Source organism: Mesitornis unicolor, unplaced genomic scaffold, assembly GCF_000695765.1.
Source record: "Mesitornis unicolor isolate BGI_N332 unplaced genomic scaffold, ASM69576v1 scaffold35131, whole genome shotgun sequence".
NCBI classification, from domain to species: domain Eukaryota; kingdom Metazoa; phylum Chordata; class Aves; order Mesitornithiformes; family Mesitornithidae; genus Mesitornis; species Mesitornis unicolor.
In genome coordinates this window covers 1-19633 of record NW_010165056.1, presented here as the reverse complement: position 1 = coordinate 19633, position 19633 = coordinate 1, and the positions used below count along the sequence as shown (strand labels likewise).

General features: G+C 41.3%; 1 protein-coding gene across 3 annotated transcripts; it reads right to left on the bottom strand.

The window, feature by feature from the left end:
- Window positions 1-3876: 3876 nt before the first annotated feature.
- LOC104534624 (serine/arginine-rich splicing factor 5-like) lies at window positions 3877-17925 on the bottom strand. Of its 3 annotated transcripts, none has more exons than XM_010194513.1 (7): window positions 17792-17925; window positions 14393-14463; window positions 13568-13654; window positions 11275-11347; window positions 7384-7457; window positions 6318-6428; window positions 3877-5397 (listed from the first exon to the last, which is right to left on the bottom strand). In XM_010194513.1, the coding sequence occupies exons 1-7, from the start codon at window positions 17915-17917 to the stop codon at window positions 5112-5114; spliced, it is 828 nt and encodes a 275-aa protein (XP_010192815.1). In that variant the 5' UTR covers window positions 17918-17925; the 3' UTR covers window positions 3877-5111. The 3 variants fall into 3 exon arrangements, with proteins under 3 accessions (XP_010192815.1, XP_010192816.1, XP_010192817.1); XM_010194514.1 differs by having other exon boundaries at window positions 3877-5376; window positions 17792-17917; XM_010194515.1 differs by having other exon boundaries at window positions 3877-5367; window positions 17792-17917.
- Window positions 17926-19633: the final 1708 nt, after the last annotated feature.

Below are 19633 nucleotides of genomic sequence, written 5' to 3'. Positions count from 1 at the left end.
GTCCAGGCGGGTTTTGAATGTCTGCAGAGAAGGAGACTCCACAACCTCTCTGGGCAGCCTGGGCCAGGGCTCTGTCACCCTCACTGAGAAGAAGTTTCTTCTCAAATTGAAGTGGAGCCTTAAATTTGCTTAGATTAGGGTGCAGCAGAGAACTTCCCACCTCTGAACTCGGCGTCCTTGACCCTGTGCTAGAGCAATGGCAGAGCCCTGCAGGGACGGATCCAGGGGCACTGCTTCCGCTGCCACCTCACCTCATTTTTGAAACTTTCCCTCTCCCGAGAGGAACCAAACCCCTTCAGAGCCTGTTTCAGGGCTGAGCCTGCTCGGTGAGTGATCCTGGCCCTCTCCTCCTGACCCCTCTTGTTTCACAGCTGCAGGTGAACACCGAACACCCCCACCACTTCCTTTCCTTTTCTTAGTTGTAAAGCAGAGAAAAGTTTATCTTCACAGACTGCTGAGATACCCTTGGTGGAAGAGTCTTGTGTAAAATTCACCCAAAAAATGTAATTAATAATAAAGAAGTCCCACAAATATCACAGGAAAAAAACCCCACTTATTTTTGGGATGGGATGTAGCCAGTTGCCTAAATACAGCTAATTGCAGTGCTCGACTTCCAGCTGTGCCCTGTGCTACAAGCAGCTGCATGCCTTACCATAAGGCTTCCCCTGGGAGGAAAATGTCCTGAGATAAGAGAAGCACAAGGAATCCCGCACAGGAGGAGAGCAATGCTGTTCTGTTTGGAGGCTGACTGCTTGGAGAACAGCATGGGAGGATAATGGGAAAATACTTGTCCTATTAGGAAAAATAGGATACTTGTGTTTGTGAGGGAGGCAAACAGAAGGATCACAGGAGTCCTACAATGCCACATCCTCCCAGAGAGGACTGGGAAAAGCAGTGGTGCACCTGAAGTACCCACTTTTTGTGATACAGTTGAATTGGCTTCTGGAGGTTGAGATGCACACCAGAGCTGGCACAGGGCAGGGGGCAGGCGCAGGGATGGTCCCTTGTCTTGCCAGCAGCAAGCTGCTAGATCACCCTAGCATACTGCCCAAGGCACAAGCGGCACTTTTGAATCCAATATAAATTTAACATTTGTATTGTCTTATGTCACCTCCATTTGCCGAGGAGAAATCTGTGAAAACTGCTCTCCAAGGAGCAGGTTAGCAGAGTAAGGGTAGAGGTAATGACAGATTTACTTTAGATGCCTCCTAACTTCAGAGCTTTGTTTCTTTCAGCTTTGCAGGGCTGGGAGCAGAAGCTTTCTGCCAGTTGGAAGGGATGATTCCCAGCTTTCTCATGGAAAGTGTCAGATGTTGGAACATGCTGCCTGTAAAAGAGAATTTTAACGCATCGAAGAAGTCTACTTACAGTTATTTTAAAGTGGAGCTTACGTTCCTGTGCTCTGTAAAGTTGGAACTAAGGTACCTGATATGGATAAATAATTTGTTCCAACACAGTCTTAAAATACTCTGTTTTTAAAAGAATCTGGTTTCTGAAATATATAAATAGTTCAGCCAAGTTTCAGACTATAATTTGCTCCCTGAAGAGTCTACCAAGCAAGTCATTGACTACCAAGCAAGATGCCTACCTGACCTGTAGATAGCATCTTCTCACAGGAACGACTTTGTTTTCTTTAGACATTTTGCTCTTCAGAACACCAAATATTTTTAAGCAAAACAAACAAGCACACATGTTCCCCAGTCTGTTTATCTCAAGATCACACGCTGGAGGAAAGCTAAGTTTGAACTGGTGACTATAAAGGTTGTATTCCCTTCTGTGGCCTATCCATACCAGTCTTTCACACTGAAACTGCCACCTGCCAAAACTCAAACTCCCTCTTGTCCTTTTTTTCCCCCTCACAGCTTCTATCTAACCCAGTCCCTCTTCCCTCTCAAGACTTTTCTACCACACAAGTATTTTATTCAGGCTGCTGAGCTGCCTTTTTAACCCCTCTGCACCAACTCACATGCCCTAAAACTACCCAATTCCAGATTGGGTTTACTCCAAGTTGAGGTCAGACATGAGCAACTTTAAGGGGGACAGAGTTATCTTTCATCACAGTAATTAATTAAGCGTACATGGTTGTAGCTCATTTTACGTGTCAGGTAAGGCCAAAACTGTAAACCCCAATGAAAAATCTGTCCCCTTTAAGAAAAATAGATGTGGTGACAAAGCAGGAAATGGGGGGCGTGTGGTGTGTGTGAAATCAGACCACCCTTCCACCATCTCCACAACTTACATTTTGAGGGCTTAAGCTTTTTTGACACAGAAAAAAAGCCATGGAAAACAGTCACATGCACAGTAAAAATTTAGGCTTCAATATCCGTTATTTCTACAGGCATCTAAATTCACACACCAAAAGAAACAACTAAGAGCTGAGTAACCAGGGACTCAACCTCTCCTTCAAGAAAACTGTTTTTAGCTGATGAAGAGTCCTATCCTTGCCCTTCAAATAAATCTTGAGAAAGCTGCCAAGTTCACATCTACCATAAACAAATCCTTCCCCAGAGAAAGATCAGATTTGATACCCTTAGGATTTCAGAAGCTCACCTTTTCCTCACCTAAACACCTCTGTATATCTTAGAGGAACAAAGAGCCACTGCTTGCCACCTTGAAACACACATCAGAATGAGCTAGAGGTCTACTTCCATCACGTCACCTTGCCCTGGTAACACCACCCCACAATCTGCAGCCCTTCGCTACCTGTTGCTACGCTTAGAAAGCAGTCCTACAGTTAAGGTGGACACAGCTGAACTGGCAAGGGTGTTCAGGCTGCTGCTATGTCACAACAGAAAAGAAACACTGTCGTTGGTGTTTCTACACTAAACCACTATCAGTTCAGCCATACTTTTAAGTTTTAAAAAAAATTACTTCTAACAAGTATTAATAGCAACACAAATCTATGGGTAGACTGGGCTTTAGGTTCAGAAATAAGCTGTATGTATTTATGGTTGCAATCAGAATTGTAAACTTGGTTATAACCTCAGGGGTTTTTTTTGGGGGGAAAGGAGAAGGGGAAGCTGGTTCTTAAGTCTCTATTTACCTTACTGTTGCCACTGCTGACTCAATCAACAGAAAATTAGGGAAGGGAAACGACACTGTACAATAAAGACTCAAGCATTAATACAATTAATAACATCTACACTAGCTTTATATTTAATTTGCAAGGTAAGCATGCTGTGGTCAGGATTATTCAAGGTCTCTGATACTGCATTTGCCAATCTCAGAGGTCCTAGGCCAGGCAGTGGATGCTTTGGGGGTTTTTTCAGTAGTGTAAGACATTTAACTGAGCATATCCCAGCTTTCCCCAGCTTTTCTTACCAGCCACCTCTCGTAAGATTCCTCTGCAAAGTAATTTGTTTGCTCCTTGTGTTCTTTCTGAACTGCCAGCATATCCAGATCACGTCAAGCCAAACGGGTGAAGAATACGATTAGCAGTAACTTGCTCTAAAAAGGATTTCAGCCTTGAAGCCTCAGCTGCACAGAAATAGTGTGGGCGACAGAAGCATCTCTGGAACAGTATTTCAAAGTGACAAACTATTGTACCTGAGGGAAGATTCCAACACCTGTGCCCATTTGGTTGTTGGTTCTTCCGCTGAACTGGTGGACAAGAAGATACCACACAGACCTGCCTGCAAGCACTGCAGGAAGACAGCCATGTGTCACCCATGCAAACAGCCACCGATGGGCACGACAGCAAAATCCTATCCCGTCCTATTAGTCAGCACCTGCTGACGTACGCAGCATGCCTGGTTTCTAGTTTACATTTTGCTTGCTTCCATACGGATACACCTTCAAATAAATGTCCTTGTGCTCCTGTTTGCATGGCTGTACAAGGGAAACAACAGCAACGGTAACATTACTAAACAAAACTTCAAGGTAAGCCAGAAAAAGGTTTTATTTTATTAGGAATGGTACATTTAAACACACGTTAAGACTTTGGGATTATTTTACATATTTTTCCAAAAACATTTCCCTTCTTTAACGATACAGAAGTTAAAAAAAATCTAATTCCAAATTATAAGAACAAACAGTATTTGCAGTGGAAACTTCTATTAATCAAAACAACTGTGCATTCAGGACATTTAAAGAAATTATCCTCCTTACGCTGTAACATGATCAACTTTTCCTGTCACAACTGACTACACTTTTCCTGGGAGTTTTTGCTGCTGTCATTTACTAAAATAACCTTCCTTTCCATCGAGACTATTGCTAGTCATACACACATCATTCACATCGTACTTTTGGGAAGGAAAGCTATGTCACTTTTATAAACATCAAAAACATGGACATGCATATTGGTATTTCTGTGCAGTTTTATGGAGTCACCTGTCAAATAAGGCCTCTACATACAATAACCACATACTAGTGAATTACTGGAAAAGTAGCATAATGGATTCCCAATAATCCTGACATCTGGATGGTACGTCTCATTTTAAGAAGAAATTCCAGCTTTCATTACTGGTTAACATTGTATTTATTCACTATCCAAATGAGTAATATTCAACTGACCAATGTGTATTCCTGAAAAATCTGTTGCAAATTAAGCGTATTATCAAGGTCATTTAAAGCTGGAACTTAAAACAGCCTGTTAAGCCAAGCAACAGGGAAAAAGTGAACTCTAAACTAAATTCAACTGGTCCATTCATTCTCACACAGAAAAGTAGCCACAGAACCTTAAAGGAATAAAATCTATACTTCCTGGTCTCGGACTTAATACCAAGGACAAAAGCTAACGTAGTATTTTGGAAGTCAAAGGCCTTGGAGGTGGAGGGGAAAGTGGGGGGCAACAGAGGGAGAAAGCAGCGTATTGTCTCATCCCATTACCTCAGCATTATGTGTACATAGTATATCTATGATAGAAATGTTTACTAATAGCAGGGAAAAAAAAATAAAAAAGGTTTCCCACTCCAGACTTCACTGAAAGGAGAAAGCTGAGAGCCCCTCCTCACAGAGATGGCCTATTTGATGACAGGCACTTTGGCAATGTAAGAGGAGGTTACCCTTTCATCATGTTAACTCTTCCCCTCCCAGTTCTCATGTATAATTTGTCTCAAGTCTTCAAGAAACTTGAATCAAATTTAATGCATTAATACATCTTTAAGAGCAGGTTAACTACGGCTATGAGCAGAGCTCGACCTAGAACGAGATTTTCTTTTAGAGGGAGATGGGGAAGAAGCTACCAAGCTGGAGCGGTGGCTCTTCTGGGAGTAACTCTTTTTAGGTGTACGACTGCGAGAACGGGACCGGGATCGAGATCGGGACCGGGATCGAGAGCGAGACCTGGACCTGGACCTTGATCTTGACCTGGACCTGGACCGGCTGTCCGACCTGGACGATCCTGTAGACCTGGACCTGCTGCGAGATCTTGAGTAACTCCTTGATCGAGATCTGCTTCTAGAGAAACACGATTGAGAGCGGTAGTTTCACCTCCTACTAAATTTAAAAATACTCAGTTTAAATCCTCAACTTACTCTGTGTACATCCACCTGAACATCTGAACGCGCTATGCACAGGGTTCAGCTATTTCAGAGAGCTGCTAGGTTCCTGTTGCGCTCCATCGCAACAACTCCTCAGGCCAAGGCGAGCGGGAGCTGCTACCCTGGCCCTTCTGAACTAATAAAAGATGCCCCCCTCCTCTTGGGAAGAGATAAATAAATTTTTAGCCATTTATCAAGAATAGCACAGAAATGAAAATTCCTATCTGTGGTATTTATTCTCTCTAGAAACACCCACGTAAATTTGTTAGGGGTTCTTTCAAGATGCTAAAAGAAGTCTCCAAAGGCATGGAACACCAGCACACGAGTTTAACACCTTCTCTAGTTCTGTGTCCCTTTTTTCAGTAAAAGAAATGGATTTATTTTTAAGAGACAATGAAAGAGCTGCAGTTAAGATACTTTTTTAATGACTAAATGGCAGAACTGCTTTGGGAATAATGCAAGCAAGCTGTTTTTCTTTTACTTGCATGAAAACATTGGCTTTCACAACTATCTGAGAGACATTTCGGAGGATGGTGAAGCAGCTTTCCATTAATTAAAAGGCTTTCAGTATTAAAATCCACAGTTTTTTAAAAAGTCCTTTAATTTAAGTATCAAGTTTTATCTTAAAAAAAAAAATCTCCTTACTCTCATCCAAAAATGTCCCATTTACCCTGTTTTCAGCAAGTTAGTTCTTATCTGAATTTGTTTACACTGCTAGAAAGTGGTTCTGTGTGGTGATGTTTAGCTTAGGGCCAAAGAATTAGATAATTAAACTGTGGCATCGACACTACCCAAACCCCTGCCCTCAGCAGAATTTTATCGGATCAAGTGACATACCTATGCCTTCTGTGATCTTCAGTCAGCTTAATTCTGCGCCCATTCAGCTCAGTGCCATCCAATTTTTCCAGTGCGCTCTTCATATCACTGTAAGATGCAAACTCCACAACCCTGTATAGCACCAGGGGAAAAAAAATAAAGTTTCAGAGAAACTGAAAAAGCAAAGAGAACAAGTTTGGCCCTTTTTCAATCTGTTGAATCACAGCCTGATGCTTTATCTTCGGAAAGCTAATTTTTAACCTGGTTAACAAGAGAAGATGACATTAACAGTCCTAGTCATCCATACCTTTCATCTTCTAAACATCACCAGAGCTCTCATCTGCAATGACATGGAAGCAACACAAACCTGCACCAGCTGAGGAAGTATCTTGTAGTCCTTCGATAAACTGCATTCTAAAGCTCTCCAAGAAACAAAATAAACTTGCATACTCTCCTGTCCCATTTATATTTTTAACAGTAAAGTCCCATTTGAAAAATTTGTTTCCCCCTCAAAAAAAGTCGAAGTTCCATTTGCTTTGCTTGCAGTGGCCCCAGAGCACTATTCTGCCAGCACAGACCCTCTGTTCAGACTTCCCTCTCTCCTGCTTTGTCGTGCAGACTGTCAGTGTGCAGAGTTAAGGCTGGAGAGCCGGCACTAAGGCATTCCCCATGGAGACTGGTTACGTTCATTTCCCTTTTTTAACCAGTGCAAAGCAGCCACAGACAGGAGGAATTTTAGCCTCAGGAGTCAGATCATAAATGATTAGACATAAATAACTAAGTGAAAGATAGCAGAACTCAACTGCTGAAAGGTATTCTCCCTTCCCTTTCTGCTTTTACACATTGTTTTCGTGCTAGAGAGTAGGGACTGAGTTCAACACCACTTCTGAACTTCTACTTACTGGCAGTTTTGCTTGGGTTTGGTTTTTGGTGGGCTTTTTGTGTTTCGTTTTTGTGTTTTAATTGGGGAAATTTCAGCATCTAAGCCACAGCATCGATTTATGTTTCATTTCTTTTATATTACAAGGATAATCTTGCCTTTAACAGTTTCAGTTATCATACATATTCAGACAGAAAATTAACTTACCCTTCATTCCTGTTGTTTCTGTGTGCATCCACATAGGTGACCTCCCCTGCCTTTCTCATGACATCTTTCAAGTCCTGCACCAAGAGTTAACATTTTAGTCTTGAACAGGACACAAATGAGGCAGCTAGCAGTAAGTAATGCTCCACCTAAAACTTTCTCTGCTAAAACTGCTTAATGCTTTTATATTTATATATCCATACATAAATACACATCATTTAGAAAAAAGCTGCTGAAACAGCCCATGTAAGAGCAGCTGCATAAAGAAAGGATCCCTTATTTTTACAACTACAGTGAATAAAATATTGCTTTTAAAGTAATCCTGCATCCCCAAACCAGCTGTTATGAAAACAAAATGCAATACTTAAAATACTGAAATCAGAACGTAACAGATGAAAAGCAACGTAGCATTAAATGCAAATCTTCATGACTACCACCCCAGTTAAACGACAATCCAATATATGCAGACAAATTCATTCTACATGCTCACCTCCCCCAACTCCACAGCAAAATTTAAAGCAAAAAGGTGTCGTACTATGTAATTAATAACTTTACAAAAGGGAAAAAAAATTCTTATCTTTCACTTGAGTATCTGTCACACTACAGTGCCACGTCAACAGACACCCGTGTATTTAACGTAATAACGGCTAAACACACAGACACTGTAAAATTACTTGCTCAGCAACAGGATAAAGTACAAACAAGTAATGCAAAAGGTCACTAAAAAGCTGAACATTTGGCTAAGTTAAAACAGTACTTTTACCAAACGCTATCTGGTATTTGATAATCCCAGACTACTTACCGCAGCACGCCACAAGTGGCAGATGATATAAGAAGATACCTTAAGCAAAGAGCTGCTTGTCCAATACCTAGCTGGCCAAGAGGAACTCTCTTACATGAGAAAGGCAGTGCTGGCTCATAGCAAAACGCTTCACCGAGGTATCAGAGGCCCTGAAAGCACTGGACATAGTCTCCAGTCTCCAGAAGTGGCTAAAGAACCCGAGGATGATCTGCGCTAGCCAATCGAGATCAAACCCAGGCAAACCAAGATCTAGATCGCCAAAAAACAGGAGTGTCATAGGAACCAAAAGGAAAATTAGGAACAGGCCAAACCTTAGAATTTCAGCCACTAGAAAACCCCCAAATCTTTGGTTCTTTTTCCTCCACACAAGAAAAATGAGGGTTAACCAAATCAAGGTTGTTAGAAGAGGTTCAAAATGCACTTGGTTAGAAATATGCTTAAGGAACAAAGACTACAAAACAAAAAGCCAAGAAAAACTTCAGAACATTTGCTACAGAACATAAGGCAGCTTAGTCTTACCTAATATTTTAATTAAAATTCAATAGTTTTATTTTAAAAACTGACATGTGCAAACTAGAGATATTTTCCTTGTTTCACGTGTGCTCAACACAAAGAAACTTTAATAGCAAACGAAACACAAGCCCTACAGTACCAGTAAAACTAATACCCCAACTTCAGTTACGTTTATCACAATTTAGAGATGAAAAACCAAATTTTGGCTCTGATCAAGTCAGTGACAGCTTAACCAGACCAGGACTAGTAAGTCAAGTTAGAGAATGTTAATCTACATAACTATTGCTAATTCAGTAACTTGAACTGAGCCCCGCCACAGACTTGCCACACTATACGCTGAATCCTAGGGTTCATAACCATGAAATATCATTTGTAATAGTAACGTCGACAGGATTAAGATGCTAAAATTACTGCTCAATAGAGAGTAAGTGTGCATGTGTCATAAAAGCTCAACAGAGTTTTTGCTATTACTGGGGAAATGTTTTCAAGTTATCTGGTTTTACTTCACAGCAATCAATGAACAGTCAAATTTTATCCTAAGCTTACTGTTCTGGTTCAGCTTAAACAGCACAAGAATACCCTGTTGCCCTTAGCAGCAAAGGAAAGTAAGGTGTAGCACAACCATAAACAGGAAAACACACATTAAAAATTACATCTTGATGTAACGCAGATCTGCTTTACAAACCACTTGAAAATTCACAGACACCGAAGAACTAATGAGGGTGGCTGGAAATTTCCAAACAAGCAAAAATATGTTTGCTAAAACAAGGAGAATTCTGCCGGTTTGTTTACTACTTAAATACGAGATTATCTACTAACAATATAGCCAACAATTTAAGGAAATTAATCTGAATACAAATCTTATTTGTGTGTTGGTTTTATTTTTAAATATCCCGACATAAAAACTTCTAAAGGAGGCAGAAGTTCTCAAAGCACGGGGATCTGCACACATCAGAGATGAAATTATGTGCGTAGGTTTTAAATCAAGGTGCCAGACAGACTGTGCTTGCTGCAAGCTCGGGGATTAGAGAGGAAGAATAATGCCACTACTGTTAATGTGTTAGCTACTATAATCTGTTCTACGCGTAGCATAGCTAAAAGAAGTTAAAACACTTTAGTCAGTATCAAAGCAGTACAGCTCCAAAACTACAGGAGACCTGCATATGGATTTTATCCTCAAACGTTTTCTATTTAGGCACGTATCAAAAAGTTAAGTCTCTTATGCTAGTTTAATATGTATTTCAGAGAGTCATTAAAACCTTTAATTAGAATTCTAAATATGTATTTAGATTCAGTGTGACATCTGAATTGTGTGGGCTTCAGTCTAAACTGGTAAGTACACATAAAGCCATTATAAATATTCACAGGTAAAAAGTTACAGAAACGTTATTTTTTTTCAAGTTATGAATTTAACACTAAACAGCATTAACACTCCATTCTAGCTCACTTCTCTGGTCCCTGCTGCCATTTCCAAGTGCCGTGTTTTGTAACAATCTCCTCACGTATGTAATTGCATAGCATACCCAGAAGACAATTAGATGAAATCCACTTGCTCATCACATCAAATCAGAAGTTGTTTTTTCAGTTATTCAATAATTAACACAACTGTACAATTACGAACCTTCTGAACCCGTCATGCAGAAGATAAACAAACCTAATTCAGCCGTTTATCTGCATGGACTGTACCCAAGCTCTTATGAAACACACCAGCGGAGCTCCAGGGAAGCCAAACAGCCTCCTCATGCGGATTCAGCTGCAAGACCAAGGCTTTGAACACTCAACATGTTCTACTGCAGCTTTCCGTACACTAAAGTCCCTTTATTCAAAGAATATAAAGGTTAAAGAACAGGACTAAACTCCACTGTTCACTCACCGTTTGTATACAGCACCTGCTGCTATGCCCTTCATAAGTAAACTTTCTATAGACTGTACACTATGCAGAACACAACTAAAGGAATTGATTATATGGTTATTCTGTTAAAAGCCAGCTAAAAATTAGCAAAACATTAGCAAGAGGTGAAGAAAAGAGAAAAAAAGGTGGTAAGAAAGCTTCAAAATAAGAACTAATGATAGTTTGGGGTTTTAAAAAATACCAACAGTCAGCATACTTACGCTGCAGCTTCCTTAAGATGCCCTTTATTAATGACTTCTTACCAGACTTGCCATGCATCACGTCACAAAAAGCATTTTGCAAAGCATAAGACAAACCCATCGATTTCACTCAAAACACAGGCACGCACTTCCAGGTGCAACAGTACAACACGGTTTGAACGGATGCTATGCTTCAGTAATTCAGACACAACCTGGAGACTTCCGAAGTTTTATCAGTTGGTTAAACGCACGTAAGCGAGAATCGGTTCTCAACTACAAAATGTGGTTACAAAACTATTTGCACAGCTGTGAAACCAAAGGCTTACGTAAGTGTCTGAACGCTAGTTTTTGGCAATCATTGAAGCTTTTTGTGCTTATTTTTTATTCAGGTTAAATATTTATGATGGCTTTATTGAGCAATTAGGCTGAGCGCAGTCAACGTACAGGGTAGGAAAAGGAGGCGTTAAAAAAAGAAGACGTTAACTCACCTGCCAGCTGATACGGGATGAGAGGTTTTCAACTATGATCCTGTGCTCAGTACGAACAGGAGGTCCATATCGGCTAGAAGAGTGCAGAGGGGAAAGAGAAAAAGTCTCCAGGGTAAGGAACTTAGAACTAAAGAAATCTGATGTTTTCTATAGTTCGCTGAGAGATTTAAGTATTTTCCTTCTTGCTGGACTGCAGATTTGATTCTCCCTAGTCAGGAACATATTTAAGAGTCCGTTATGAGCAGAGAGCTGCTACAAGGGGATTAAAAAGGATTTTGATGAAGAACTTTACACCAAGGCAGTCATACAGCTGCCATTTTTTCCTAGATACACGGAAATAAGAGCCTAGTGGAATGAAAGTAATGTAAAAAGAATTAGTTTAATTTTGGTATCTGACAGGCTTGGCTCACATAGAGTTTTAGAGGATGTGCACATAAAGGGCGATTTTTAAATTTTTATTGTAGTTGGTAGGATAACTTCTAAATTCCAAATCACTTGTTAATATTTATAAATGCCACCATGACCTATATGAGATATTTCTGTGGATAGAAATATTCTCATTTTAGTGAAATGAGAGCTACATAACTGGTTGCCCTGAAATAACTGTGGCAGTTTACAGTTCCTGAGTGAAAAACGGTATTTTTTACTTAACCAAAAATTAAAGACTCTCCCAAAAATGAGAATGTGGCTTGAAAATGTTCATACAGAAGAGTAAGACATCTGGAAAGAATACTGCCCTTGCAAGTCACTTCTATTCCCAATGCGACTCATTCTGAATCCAAAGGGATCTGAGAACTATGGAAAATGGTATGCCAGCCTTTTGATAAGTAATGCAGGATTCTAACAGTGGCACTCCTTTGTATTACCACAAAAAGATTCAGTAATCAAGAACACTGACCTTGGGTAAAATAATTCTCATCTTCTCCCATAGAAGCATAATCCTAAATTGTGCGTATTGATTTGTACACTGAAGCACAGGCAATTCCATTTCAGTGCATACCTCAAAGTGTCCCAATTTTTTTCAGAACATCCAGATCTTCCGGGCATTTAAAGAGAGGTCCCAGAGTCCCAAAACTGGCAGGCTGAGTGTCATTTTTCCATTATTGCAAACCGCAGTCTCTTCCTGTCTGGCATCGGCAGTCTGACGCCATGAACATGACTACAGCGTCAGATGCCCACGACCTTCAATCACACTTCCTACTTTAAAAGTCCACTTTTAGCCTGGACCTCGGACCAATTATACCGCATCAAGGTTACTGCCACTAAAGAAAAAATAATCTAATTAGCATACTTGCATATGCAAATTAGATGTTCCAGACACTGGTTTGTAACTGGCAGCAATTCTGACTTTGAAACAAATGCAGAGGTTTACATCAGCCTTCGTCTTTCTTCCAGACTCTGCATAGGCCACAGCTATGTGTGTTTCTACAGAGCACATTACTCCACACATTTTTACTTCACACAGGCAGATATAAGTACAAAGATGTAATATGTAGTTGTCTGGTGGAATATATGCAAATCTGCAGAACGTGCACAAACTCCACTGCAAGCTGGTGCAAGGCTCACCACTGGCTCAGATCCCTGAAAGCGAACAACTCCACAAGCGCTGTATGTCCACTACAGGATTTCTAGATACAAGCGACGTTCTGGTTTTCAGATTCCACTGTCAGACGAAGGCTCTCGTGAAGCAAGGCACCTGCTCGGTCAGCACACTTAGCTGGTTTAAACACTTCTGCACATACATACATACCTGTATCTTGTGCCCTAGCACTGTTTCTCAAATACACTTCCTTTTGTGTGCTGTGCTGAAGTAAGCATTTTGATAACCATACAACTAAATGTGAAAACCTGGTTAAACAGTAAATGCTTTAAACTACTGCTCTACAGTAAGCTGACTTAGCCTATAAGCTGAGTTTAATGATAAAAGCCTCTGTCATTTTTCTTGATTTAGTTAAAAACAGCCAATCCACCTGCAGCATTACTCCTTCACATCATTTACCCAACAGCAGGAAGCAAGACCAATGTGGTGCCTACAACCTGGAGAGGGAGCATCTCGTAACAGATTCGTGAACCTCTGCGAGCCAGTTTAAATGTTTAAAATTCACATTCTCCTCAGCCAGAGGAGGTAAATGGTGGTAATGGACCTCCAAGGTTTGAAAACATAACACTTCTTTCATGAAGCTACACAAGGAAACAGAGCTGGATCCCTAACTCCAGCCACAAGAAGAAAACAGGACTTCAGTACAGTCCTTCAGTTACTCTGTTCGTAGGAAACAGAGTCCGGACCACCTACCTAGATCCACTCTGCGACTGGTAGTAACTGAACCGTTGTGCGAATCTGCCCCTTCCTCTTCGCGCTCGAGCATGCTCAATGGTAACCCTTGTGACAGGAACATAACAAACAAAAAATCAAAACACAGACTTTAAGTATTTGACACTGACTTAAATCTTTCGCAACTGGAAGGACATGTGCACGAACAAGAATTATCTTGCCCTTGCAAGCAATGATTTCTAACAGTCACTAGCATTTCTTAAAGAGCCAGAACAGTGGTATTCTCCTGTGTCATTCACCTTCCTCAGACTTTCATTAAAATTTTCTGTAATTCAGATTCAGACAATTAAATCTGCTTAACCAGAGCTGAAGAGTAATCACAGAGAGAATATCAAAATGCTAACAAAAACCTAATGACCCAAACCCAACTTCCACAATGAAAATACATGCCATGACTATAGTTCACATTGTGGAAAAGTGAAGGGCAACACTCCAAATGATGAGAGGCGACCATCAACTTACTTTCTGAAGTCAACAGAGAAGTAAGTTCAATTCACTTTTACTAAAACAATATGAGTTAGCTCTGAAGTAGAAATAAGTGCAAATAGAGAAAACAGTCAGCCCTGCTCCAAACCACCCCTCCCCGAGTCCCAAACTACTGCTGCTTTATATAGGACTGTAGCCAGGAACCCAGTGAATCTCTTTAGATAAAGTTATGGAAGGTGCATCCCACTGCAGAGCAACAAGAAGCAGATGTCAGAGCACCAGCTAATGTATTTGGATGCAAAGCTCTTTTGCTGTTCCTATGTTTCTTAACATCACAGGAAATCACGGCATCGAGCTTACCTCTCATCACACAACTCTTTACCATTTAGTTCATAAATTGCATCATCGGCATCCCTGTGGTCTTCAAATTCCTAGTAACAAAACAGGAATAATAAAGTATTTTCCCCTCACAGTATACTAAAATGCTAGAAAACGTTTTCTTCATAAATTTTACATTTCTGCGCCAAGCATCAGCCAGAACTTTGAACAAGGAAGCAAATTCCTAGAACATTTATGACTGAAAAGCCAAGATGTTCAAGATCATTTTTTCTCCCTCCACCCCACAAACTCCTTTTGCTTTCCTCAGTTGTTTCAGTAGAAGTACTTGCAGGACCTATATAAAATTAATTAATGAAATAATCTAGTTTGTTACAGACACATTTAAAATACTTCTTGAGGGAGAAGTAGGGGGATTACGTCAAGGCACACAGTTGAAAACACAGCCCTACATACGGGGAAATCCTCTGTAACAGCACAAGCTGATCAACTGCAAACAAAAGCAGGAGAGCTGTGCACTCCCAAAATCCTCTTAAGAGTTCCGGGTCTGATTCAATTCTTATTGAATTGGCAAAGAAAGAGTAAACTAGAAAAAAACCAAAACCCTTCTGATTTTTTCTGAGCTAATTTAGCTCACTAGTCTGGCAAAAAGGTGCACAGGAAGAAGCAGCATAAGCCCCTCTTCAGCACTGCCCACCCGTGGGTCTGGATCAGCTCTAATATGTGATTCTGTACACTGCTGCAATGGATCTGTGCTTGGCTTTTGGCAGCCACGCCACCTTAGTCGGCCCGAGTAGCCTCTGCCCACTGGCTCTTGGCAAAGCTCTTTGTACAGCTCTGCAGGAAACTGGGTCAAGAAACCTATCCAGATGAAAAACAGCACGCTTTGTGCAGGCGGTGGGGTGAAAAAGATAGTGTTATTTTTCAACTAGATCAGCTTCCCAGGTAGGTTCATTATGTGGCTGATCAACTGCGGTAACGCCACGTGAGGCAAGGGAAGAAAGGCAAGGAACAAAGCAAGAGAGGACAAGGTAGGGATGGCTTGAACCAACAGTGTGGATGGAGGAAAAAAGGTTGTGGACCTGCAGCTTGAAAGCGATGAACAACAGAGAAGCAGCTTCTGAAGCTGAAGAAAGCGTTTGCGTAACTATTAACAGCTCTTCAGAAGCAATACTGGCTTGAGCAATCTTCCCCTTTCCATACCGAAATGTTTCACTACCAAGTGAAGCATCACACATCCCTGCATGATAATGAAAGATTATCTTGAGAAAATTCGTTGAGGCTCAGCATTTAAGAGACTCAATAGTTAGGACCTACAACTGCCATGATTTTAGCTACTTTCTAACAAACCCAATGTCTGCAAGTCCATCTAGCTTTACATACCCTAACTTTATGGTCTGAAGGTTGAAAACATTCTGCACTGAAACCGACAAAATTTAAGTACATATAATCTGTTTCAAAGATCAAGCTGTGACTTCAACCAAGCACAACGAAGCATGCTTCAACATTACAGAAGTGTTGAATCAAAATCACTTGCCTTTGCAAGAGGTTTTATAAATAACCAAAGATGAAGTGACAGCCCATCACAAGTGAGGGACTGCAGAGGAAAATGCTATTCAATGTATTTATAAATTATCTGGATGACAAGACTGAGTGCACCCTCACTAACTTTGTGGCTGACACCAAAGTGGGAGGAGAAATAGATATATCAGAAGGAAAAAACACCACACAGACTCCTTGATAGGTTGAAAGATTAGGCCAACAAGAATCACGAGTTTTAACAGAAGATAAATGTAAATCCTGTGCCTGGGATGGCATAATCCCTAGCAGCAGAACAGGCTGGGGTCTGAGTAGCTGGAGAGTAGCTCTGCTGAAAAAGACATGGAAATCCTTGTGGAGCATCAGCTAAGCGTGAGTCAGCAGTGTGGCCTTGCTGCAGCGAAAGCAAACTGCGTCCTGGGCTGCACCAGTAAGAGCACAGCCAGCAGACCGTGGGACGTGATTATTCCACCCTACTTGGCGTTTGTTAGGCCACACCTGGAGCACCGTGTCCAGTTTTGGTCCCTCCAGCTCGAGACAGATGTTGAAAAAGAGCGGGACCAGCAGAGGGTCACCAAAAGTGATCAGAGGGCTGGAGAACAAAGAAAGGTTGGGAGCGCCATGTTTGCTCAGCCTGAAGAAAAGGCAGCTCAAAGGGGATCTAGTCAGAGTTTTCCAATACCCAAAACACACAGAGATGATGGAAATGCTTTCCTCATGTGGGTGCGCACTGACAGGCTGGCAGGCAAAGAGGTGGAAAGTTTTGTTCAGATGCAAGGAGAAGATTTTTCATCATGAGAACAATTAAATTTATTTGGACAGAGTTATAGAACAATTATTCAAGCTTATTAGTGAGCTTTGAAAAGAAAATGCTTCTGCCGAGGAACTGGAAAAGAGAAAAAGGAGGATTGGCTGACTCATGTACAAGAGTCGAACAGAAGTTGTTTCTGAATGAGTCAACAGCCTTGCCCAACAAGAGAAGAGGAATGCTCAGGGAAAGGCGATTGAGAAATAGCAGCCATTGAAAAGGATGCCCTTAATAAAGCCAGGCTCCTGACTAGATTGGCCATTCACCCCTGGACCTTAAGAGGCAGGTATTTACCTACTGGCAGTCAACAAGAAGTAGCTCGTGCTGCAGGGCAATCAGACGCCAGCAAGTCAAAGAGTCAAAAATACCTGTATGAAACTGAAGTGGGAAAAGCCTGGTTTTTTGTTCTTTCCCCACAGCTTCACCCAAGGGTCTGATCTGGGCAGAAAGAATGGCATGTAAGCCTGCCATAGTGCACGGGCAGCATCAACCTTTCCAGTTTGAACTCAGTGCTGACAGACACATATGCCCTGTGAACATCCACTGATGGTAAATATGCCCAACTTTAGATGCGCAAGAGTTAAAAGCTGTGCTCTTTAAATCCAACAGCAAGCACCTATCATACCTGTTGTCTTAACCAACTACTTTGCTTTCATGTCAGGCCATTCAGAGATACGACCAAGGAGATTACAAGGAGTGAGAGAGCAACATAAGTGACTCTGTAAACTTTTCTCCAGGTCAAGACTTTGTCAAGTTCTGTAATGCCATAACAGAGTGTTTATAGTGTCTTCAGAAATAAGGGATAAAATTTAAGTCCATGGAAGACTATGTTCAGACAATGCATTTAATGTAGCTGACATATTACCAAGATTTTGAGTAACCCTGGCCAAAACCAGGTGAAACACAACTGAGTGGGAGAAAACTGTAATCCCACCATCTGAAAAGCAGTCTGAAATGTATACCGATATTTTCCATTTCCCCTTGGAACTATTATTCTCTTAAGCATCTTCCCTTCCTACCAGCCTAACAAGGCTAGTACCAGTAAGCACCAGAAAGGAAAAGCTGGTATTTCTTACCACAAATCCAAATCCATTTTTTAGATGGATTTCTCTTATGCGTCCATATCCTTTGAAGAATTTCTCCACATCCCGTTCCCGAGCACGTGAGCTCAAGTGTCCAACAAAGACACGGCAGCCACTCATCTTAAGGTTGATGCTAAGAAAGAAAATAGCACTGTTTATCAGATTAACAAACTTAAAATAGGGCGACTAAGATCACTTTTACATCTCAGAAATCTTGGTTAAATGGGATTTGATTTTCTCGTCCTCCAGGTATACATGTCAAAAATCCAACCCCTCTCTATAGCCAGAGATGTGAGGAAATCCCATCTTGCTGATTTCCAGCAGAACCTACACATAACTCCCAGCTTTGGCCTTTTTAGTCACATAACTTAAAGACTTCTCGTATTTGAAGTAACGTTTTTGGTTGTTGCTAGACCAATAAGGCTTTTGCACCACAGAGCACAAAAAACACCCCACTCTGTAAGCTCCAAGATGAATTTACTAGGCTAACAGCACTTAAAAGTGAAAAAAAAAAGACTGAAACTGCTATGCTAATAATTGGAATAACAATAGAAAACATTCTCAGACTTCTGCTTTCACCTGAAAGAACTGCTGCAATAAAAGGTATATTAGCATCAAAAGATAAACGCTAGTCATCAAATTACTCCCATTTGCACTGAACATAAAATAACTCGATAGGCTGTTAAAATAAGGTATGAAGAAGAAACATTTTGTTATTATGAGATTTCAACAGTGGCAAAAACAAAGTCTATTTTGGATATTCAGATTTTCACATCTACTGATCCAGGATACTTAATTTGAAATATTTTTATGGAAGCTCCATCATTTACCTTGAGTATGCCCCTTTATCAGTTTATGTGATTTAGAAACGTTTTAAGTTCTTGTGACCAGAAAAATATTTATTATTTGGCTTATTCGGTGAGCTTGCTGTCACACAAAAAAACCTAAAGAATGCAAGCCGGAAGAAGTGGAAATACGATGTGATCTTGTGTTACAATACTGGGCTGTAAAGCAGACAGTGTAAACAGACAGCATTTCACATTAGCTGTGAGAGCAGTTCACAACAATCTGGATGCAGTACTTAGAGTGCTTTACCTTCTGTGTTAACACCCATTAGGTTTCTATTGATGAGCTTCTTTAAGGGCTCACTGTGCCATCAGAGAAGTGCCACAACTTTGGAAAACAGGGTACAGGGCTTCTTGTGGGGTGAGGGGTAGAAGTGGGACAGCACCTAACTCGGATTAGCCTGAACTGTCCCCAGCCACGACCTGAGGTGATAGCTATTTAATCGCTTTCACGTGAAAATCTTTGTGCTTCCTCTACAAGGGCCTACGCTGCCTTTTGTAACCATCCCCTCCGTCGTGTTCACGCCTGCATCTCTATGCCCACATGGAAATGCAGCTCAGAGGACTGATTCAGCTCCCTCTGATCGTTTCCCTGATGCACCTTTGCCACACAAACCCTGGCGAGGTCAGCGACGGGCACTAAGGGAATGAGGCCTTTGCAGAGGAAGGCCGGGCTTACGTAACTCTGTGCTCTGAAACACGGTAACAACAGTCACTTTGGCAACAGCAGTCGTTCTGGGAACAACACAGACCTGACGGATTAAGACGACTGCCTAAATGCTCTTCGATACTTTTAGTTCCGGGAAAACATGGAGGGGAGAAGAATCACAGAAGGAAATGAAGGTGGGATGGCCGCAGCCGACTGCCACAGGGACAGCCCCAGACGTGCAAACTGCTTGCCCGGGCACGACGTACTCGGACATCACGGAGCACAATGGCTGCGAGATCTGTATCGACACCTGCGAGTCGCGGCGCTTCACGCGTCGTCCCG

Bases quoted from the DNA above. Each gene is read 5' to 3' on its own strand.
- LOC104534624 (XM_010194513.1), bottom strand. From the start codon at position 17,917: ATGAGTGGCTGCCGTGTCTTTGTTGGACACTTGAGCTCACGTGCTCGG. The intron at 14,464-17,791 runs GTAAGAAATACC...TTTTGTTACTAG, and splicing joins AAAATGGATTTGGATTTGTG to GAATTTGAAGACCACAGGGA. The intron at 6,429-7,383 runs GTAAGTTAATTT...GGTGCTATACAG, and splicing joins AGAAACAACAGGAATGAAGG to GGTTGTGGAGTTTGCATCTT.